Source organism: Notothenia coriiceps, unplaced genomic scaffold (genome assembly GCF_000735185.1).
Source record: "Notothenia coriiceps isolate Sejong01 unplaced genomic scaffold, NC01 NC01_scaffold00020733, whole genome shotgun sequence".
NCBI lineage: Eukaryota > Metazoa > Chordata > Actinopteri > Perciformes > Nototheniidae > Notothenia > Notothenia coriiceps.
In genome coordinates, this window is record NW_011353434.1 from 289 (window position 1) to 8,157 (window position 7,869).

General features: G+C 39.6%; 1 protein-coding gene across 1 annotated transcript; it reads right to left on the reverse strand.

Moving 5' to 3' along the window:
- Nucleotides 1-389: 389 nt before the first annotated feature.
- Nucleotides 390-4,652, reverse strand: LOC104952884 (F-box/WD repeat-containing protein 4-like). The gene is made up of 3 exons (XM_010779792.1): nucleotides 4,327-4,652; nucleotides 1,890-1,985; nucleotides 390-1,418 (listed from the first exon to the last, which is right to left on the reverse strand). Exons 1-3 carry the CDS (start codon nucleotides 4,557-4,559, stop codon nucleotides 1,163-1,165), a joined length of 585 nt encoding a protein of 194 aa, XP_010778094.1. The 5' UTR covers nucleotides 4,560-4,652; the 3' UTR covers nucleotides 390-1,162.
- Nucleotides 4,653-7,869: the final 3,217 nt, after the last annotated feature.

The following is a 7,869-nucleotide window of genomic DNA, read 5'->3' on the forward strand; positions in this document are numbered from 1 at the left end:
CCTAAATTGTTTATTTTGGAGATTTTCCACCCCAGTCATAACAAAGAATAAAAAGAATCTCATAAACATGTGTTTACTCAAAGCAAAACGCTTGATTGCCTTGTCATGGAAAAACACTCAGAGGCCACAGGTGGGCTGAGGGAAATTAGTAATTGCTGTTCAGTAGAAAAGATAACGTATATTCTGAAAAGGAAAAATCAAACCTTTGATAGGGTTTGGGGCCCGTTTACTCAACTGTTAGGTGATGTTAATGTATCAATAACATTGGGAATCCATGAGAGCGATCTGGTTGAAAGGAAAAGTAAAGTACTTCTTAAACAGCTGTGACTATGTACACTTTTTAGGATAATGTTGCCACTGCCCAATTGTTTATTTTTATTTTTATTTCATGTCTTTTATTTGTATTATATATTTCATTTTTTTTGTTGTTAAATGATGTATTTTCTTGTCTTTGCCTCTGTTTTTAACTTTTTTGTGTGCAAGTTTGTGTAAGGTATGGCGTGTCTTGTTGTTTAAAAGAATGAAAAATGTATAACCATATTGTTTCAAAAAAACAAAAGCAGACATGATGCAGGGGTGAAGACTTTTCAAAACAAAACAGGAAACTGGTGTGACAGATCGCGACATATTTGTCCATATTATACCAATGTCCTTAGAAAAATTGATATTGTCTGAGATTTAGGATTCCTAATAATAGGAGTGTTGTCTTAATGTTTTAAAGGCTGTAAAGCAGCAAACCAATATCATTTTCTGAATTTACCAGACTGTTATAGCAATTATATTATTTGCCTTCATCTAGTAGTCAATGAAACCCCTTAAGAAATAATTATTTATCAAAGTTCTCATTGTGTAGCTATGTTTTAAAAGCATCAAATGTCAACTGTGCAATGGCCTCACAACATTGATATCATGGGATTTGGTCAAAAATATCACATTTGATTTTCTTCATATGGCCCAGCTTTAAGTTTTAGTAACAGGTCCATGAGCCCACCGTAAAATGTTTAATGACCCCCACCTTCAACAGCTAGAGGCATGTTTGAATGACACGTTGTGCACAGATGTTTGTTTCAAGCACAGCCTTGACACCCCGGCACTTTTGTTAGGAGTGTTAAAAACAGCTAATATCAAGGCATGATTAAAATCTCTCGAAAGGTATTTATTGTTACTTAATTACTGTTACATAATGACTAATGCATGTGATTTTTCGGGTAAACAGATGTAGCATGATGTACCTTCCCCCGCTGACCAGGTGAGAGTCCGTCAGAACAAAGCGACACACATCACCCTTGTGACCCGAGAAGATTTCAGACGGGTGACGCTGGAGCCTCCCAGACTCTCGGCACAGATGGAATGCTCCAATATCAGCAGCCTGAGACAGATACAGCATGTCCCCATCCAGCTGCAACCATGGCAACAGCCTAAAGACAAGATATGTGCTTTAAGAGGGATGCATGTCAAAAGGTTCTGAAGCCGAGAGGAGGGTATGAGCCTGTGCGCTTTTCTTGGTTGTATATAGAACTTTCAATGCAAGCCACAGGCGGACAGGAAAACCACTTTTAATAAATGTAAATAAAGAATGCTTTGTGTGTGAAGAGTTTTAATCAGCAGATATCAAATGTGTCTCTGGCTCTGTGAATGGTTGATGCATTTTGTGACTATTTCTCTCTAGCTGAGTAAATAAGTAATAGTAATTATAAAAAATTAAAGAGACTTGACAGTTGACACAAAACCGTATTTTTCTCCACAACCGCCTGGAGACCCCATCTGCCTCCGGACCAAACTTGGGTTTATTTTTTACCCGGGGTCTTTTTTTTTTTATATGGAGATTTTTTTAAAGTCAAGCATTACAGCCTTTATACCGTTTATAGAAAAAATTCTCAAATACTTACTTTGTTTTCCATTTGAGAGGAATTGTTCTTTTGCAGAGCCCGTCCAACCAGTTGTGAGCAACCTTCACTCTCTCCTTCAGCTGGAGGTCAGGATATCTGCAGGGACAGGGACTGTGTGTTAGTGACATACTGAACACTGCCTTTACATTAGGATTCATTCAAGTATATTTTTAATTACATGTAAAAATATCTACATATTTATGTCATGTTTTCAGTCAGTTCTGAGGCCTGTACTACGAAGACGGATTTTCGCTTAGCGATCTAACTTCAGGGAAAAACTCTGGGTTTCCAGTCCTACGACGCTGGTTCTCTTCTTACCGGGCTAGATCTCCATGGTAACTTATGCTGAACGGCAAGCCTGGTCCGGAGCAGGTTAGGTTCCAGGATAAGAGATCAACTCAGTGAAAGCACTGACTGCTGACCAATCAGAGCTCAGTGTGCAGAGTTTAAAGCGATCAAGTCATATTACAGGAGAAAGGAAATACAGAAAAACTGCCGTTGCAGGAAAGACGGCCGGCAAAAATCAACTGACTGTGTGAACGCGAACATTAATAGAATATCAGCTCCCATCTTCAGAGCAATCTGACTATTATAACATTAGCGTTAAGAAAGCTTACTTAAATATCTGCCACAACATAAGCAACCGGATCAAAGTAACATTACGTACAGTCCGCGGCACTGTGAGTGCAGACGTCGATGTGTCCCATTATCATTCATATCACATCATAATGTATCATATTTCCTTATGTGAGTCAGCTTCTTGAGCCGTATCTGGCCGTGCAACACTCACAGTGTCACATACTGTATGCAGAAGTATTATTTTAAGCAACACATTAAGTTGACGAAACACTCGAGACAAATGTAATTAAAGTCAGATCGTGTGTTAGACGGGGCAGTGATATCATAAACCTGTTAGTACGCATTCAAACACTTTTTGTGTTACCAGCTGTATTCACCTTGCAGGTGCAGCTATGTGGTTTTTATCCTGGATAAAGTGTTTAAGTCATGGATGTTTAAAGTTTAACTTCTTTATATTTGACTAATATTAAAGTTCACTTTTCATTCAGGAAGTATGACGCTGCGCTGTCAGTGCGCTTCTCCATGTTTTTGATTGGTCAAATGTTGCTAACCCCGCCACTTTTATGTGAACTCGCACCTAACTAGATAGGGCAAAACTGGCTTGAGTTACCAAGTTGATAACCAGCGTCGTAGGACCGCTTAGCGAGAGCGCGTTTGTTTTGGATTAGGTAAGCAGGGTAACTCAAACATATCCAGGTTATGTTGAGACGGCTTCGTAGTACAGGCCTCTGGACTGAGGTGGAGATATATCCATCCGTGAGATTTCTACCTTAAAATGCAATGGAGGTGAAATTCATTTGTACTGCTCACAGTAATGAAAAAAACTCATTAGAAAAATAACAGTATCTTATCAATTTGTTTTGTATGGCTCAAGAGACAGACACAGCTTATGTAAAAGGTTAAAACACAGACAAACAGTTTCAACTCATGGGCCCCAAGGTAGGGCTGCTCAATTAATCGTATTTTAATCGCGATTACGATTATGGCTTGCAACGATTACGAAAACAACGTAATCGAAATAAAACGATTTTTTTTTAAATTATTATTACATTTTCTTTTTTTGGTTGAATTATACTTAAAGTTCAACTGTTAAAAACATTCTGTTCACATTTTTTTCTCCAATAAATGGATGTTTTCAAAGTCAATGAATAATCACATTTAATAATCGCAATTACAATTATTGACCCAAATAATCGAGATTATGATTTTTGCCATAATCGAGCAGCCTTCCCCCAAGGCTGTTAACCTTACACTCCTAAGCTAAGTTGTTATTTTGTTTCTTCTTTACTTGCTTGTAAAGCGCTTTGAGCACCAGGGAAAAGGGCTATATAAATGTAATGGATTATTATTATTATTATTATTATTATTAAGTGCAATATTCTGTATGACTGTTTACATTTGTACACTTTTGTACAATGACAATAAAGGCTTTCTATTCTATTTGAGGTAAAACAGATAACTCCCTGTGCATCAGACAGAATCTGGGAGTTCAAGGTTGTTTGAGGATAACAGCCTGACATGTAAGAAAGATTTACTTCTGCTCACTTAGGAATACTTTTCTGAGAAAATGATACCAAGGCAGTTATTGTGTGTGTGCTCATATAGCTCAGTATTAAATGCATTCACATGTGATGAGAGAGCCCATGTCTGGGGGGGACGGTCTACTCAGGATGTGTGTGTGTGTGTGTGTGTGTGTGTGTGTGTGTGTGTGTGTGTGTGTGTGTGTGTGTGTGTGTGTGTGTGTGTGTGTGTGTGTGTGTGTGTTGTAAACACTGGCACTGCTCATAACCATAGAATCTCATAACACAGCCCAAGCTAATGCTAAGCTAGTGTCATCAGTGTGCGACTGTTATCTTACATGTCCGTTCCATTTCGAGTAATTCCAGTGTTTAAACATTCTTTAGCAATCTTCCTCCACACTTCGTCTCGGCTCACAAAGCGGTAAATACTTTTACAAACTTGAGAGAGGCGACTGAGGGATGTGCAGTCCAAATGGGACAAAATATGGTAGAGAACGTCCTCCGGAAGCTGGGACAGCAGCAGCATTCTGTGCGGGCAGCGCTGCATGTCGGTCTGGTCTCTGCATAACATGGATGTATAATAAATATAATAAGAACCTGCATACAGAAAGCGGCACCGGGACCGCTGACAGCAGCTGATGACGACAACCCTACGCGACCGGACGTGATGACGTAGGGCGCTGGGTTTTGGTAGTCTGCGGCAGCTGAATAGCGCTTTGAAGTCCGGACAGTGAGGACTGCCTGCCGGGGAGCCAGGCTGCGTCTCAGCACGGACCCATGGAGCTCAGTCCTCCTGGTCCTGGAAAAAAGTTTTGATCATTGAAACGATAAGATTCATTCGAAAGTTGTATTCCTGAACTTTGCAAATTACAATAAAGTATTCAGACTTCAGAATATTATTTTTGATTTAATTTAGAAATGATTTTGAATTATTTACTTTTGTATATTTCATTTTCAAATATATTTTGTTATTTGAGTGTTTTATTTCAGTGGTAGATTTGATGCTTTCAGATTCAGATTTCCAATTACACTTATTAGGTTATTACCGGACTGCACTCATGGTATCCTTCTTGCTCAGAAACAACATTCAGTCTTTTTGACTTCTCTGAATTCCAGTTTCATTCATCGATTACTCAACGAATGATAATCGTGTGAATCCTTTCAGCAGATTAGGACATTAGAGCTAATTAAAATGTATTCCCTGGCACACATACCATATGTATCAGCTTGTGATTTATTCAGACATTGTGCAGTAAAAGGAAAGTGACTCTAGCTCAGTAGGGCCCTGTTTAGTCACTAAAACTGCCAAGGTTGTGTTACGGTCAAATGACTACTAAAAGTTGATTGACCTTAGGACATTTTGTGAGGCGCTTAACCGTTTAGCATCAGTGGCATCAATTTGTGCTCATTCACATCATGAGGGTCCTCAAGCCTGCAGTGAGGAGTGGCATCCCTGTAGCTCTTTGATCAGCTGAGCACAACCGCACATCATTGAAATATGCAGATCGTTTTTCAAGATGTCCCGTTGTTGAATGCTGTGCTTTCTAAAAGGCCATGTCCCAGACACTGGGCCGTCGAAAAAAATCATTTATGGTTGGCTTTCCAGCTGAACTGTCATGAGTAAAAGGAAATGAAGAGGTTGGGAGGAGGGTTACGGGAGTGGAGGCAAGATTTGGGGGTTGCAGTGGGGGTGTTTTAAGGGGCTATGGAAGGGAGGGGGGTCTTCCCTTTTGATGTTTTTAGGGCAGCAAAAAGGGAGGGGGAGGCAGAGGCCTGAGCTGGCAAACACATTTAGCCAGTAATTGTTCAGATCAGACTGACAATCAGTCTTGGAAATGCATGGACAAACAAAAGTTTACAGCTCCAATTGGAAGAGTCAACAGGTCTCGCAGAAGGCCCGTACATAAACAATGAAACTGTCGAGCTGGAGCTTCACTTTGATCAGTTGTTTGCGTTTCAATTATCCAGCCTGGTCGGACTGGTGGCTTTTGTTAGCACTGCTGAATGGGGGCTTGGATTTAATGGGCCTGCCTGTCATTTCTGATAGAGAATCCATCCACCTTACTGCGTCTGCACTCAGTATGTGAACATCCTAAGACTAGCTCAAACAGTACCGTATAAAGTCTCTTATTACATAGTCATTGTAGTCAAGTAGTTCTACTCAATAAAAGCATATGGTGTGTGATGACAGAAACATAGAATAACCATATAAGACTAAATGGCTCTTATTTCTAACATCTGTGCATCATTTCCTACAACTGTCTCAACACTTTACCAAACAGTAAAGCTGTGTATGTAACATGAATATTTAGTGAGTATAGGCTGCAATGCATTAGAGTAGCCAGCAATGTTTCTCTGATGCATGATGGTTTAATTGTTGTGCCGTTTTCGTTTCCCAGACTGCCAGGAATACATTTTTGCAGATAAAACAATATGGTCACTTAGATTGGATTGACAAAGTTTAGAAACTGAAATTCAGGATGGAAAGACCATCCAACTAGCTGTCATATATTTTAACGGGAACATTTTTAATTTCTTTCCTTTGACACCAGCTCATTATCTTTCAATGACACGTTTTTCTGAAGCAGTAGATCGACTCGAACTTATTTGTTTACTCCATAAAACCTAGTAATCTATCATATTATTTGTTATTACTGATTTGTCAACAGTGAATTCAAATGTACTAAAACAACAGCTTTGGAGGTATCTTCATGCCTGACGATCAAGTGATATTCCTGAATGAGGTTCTTGAAGAAGTTCAGATTATTATTTTTGCATGACCCTGCAGTGTGCTTCCTGGGAATAGACTCTTCTCCCTGAATGTTTCCGAGCGTATGTGGCTGGAGGTTGTAAGTGCTTTTTGATGGGGCCAGCTTCTGTATTGGCTTGTTTCGGGCTGCTTAGGGAGGCAGGGTCGTGTTCTCTGTTCACCCCTGCTATTCTACAGCCTCCACAGGGAGGCTCGCCAAGCAAATGAAGAAGGTAGCTCTGTTTGTTTATCCGGGGTTAAGAATGATGGTTGTGGCTCAATAAAATGGATGGAAGCAATGTTACCCCCGTTCTTCAGCGCTGGAATTGCTCCACATTTGCATGGCAACATTGGACACAGAAGGTGTGATTTTTCCCACAAGTCAGTTCACTGAGGTTCACTCTAACTTTACAGACACCGGAGGAGGTGTGGGGGGGGCTAATTGAATCCATTTACACAAAGTCCACTTGCCTTACAGAGACTCCGCAACAACACCATAAACTCACGGAGTCATGTGCCACCACCATACTGCTGCATGTCATCAGTACTGTTCTATTACATAAGTGAGTTATCACAAGGAGATGGCTTTCACTGATTGAGTGGATGCTAGAGTCCTAAGGGACAGATCCCTCTGTTAATCCAATGTGAAAGGAGTTAAGGAGATTAATGTAAACTTTTGTCAAGACCTTTCATTCTTGGCTGTGGGTTGCCCTGCTTCTCAGGTCAATAATTACTAGAGAAGGATTTGTCAGCAAGTGCAGGGTCACACAAGATTTTTATTATAAAAAGACAATTCATTATTATTAAGATACTCTATTGGATTCACTTGACGACTAATGAGCTACAATGGCGACCATGCAGTATAGTGTGTTTTACTCTTTTAAGATAGCGAACTAAATATCTTTGGGGTTTATACCAAGCTTGAAATCTGAAGTTTGTTTTTTATGTTATAAAGACCCAATACTTAATAAATGAACTGCAAAAATAATCAACAGATTTATTGAAAATATAAATAATCTTTAGCGGAAATGTTGTCCCTGACCAATCTTTTCTGACCTATGTTATGTTTAGATGAGCTGGATAGTCACAAACAAACTATTATATCTTATCAAAGTCCTGAATCTACTCAGAA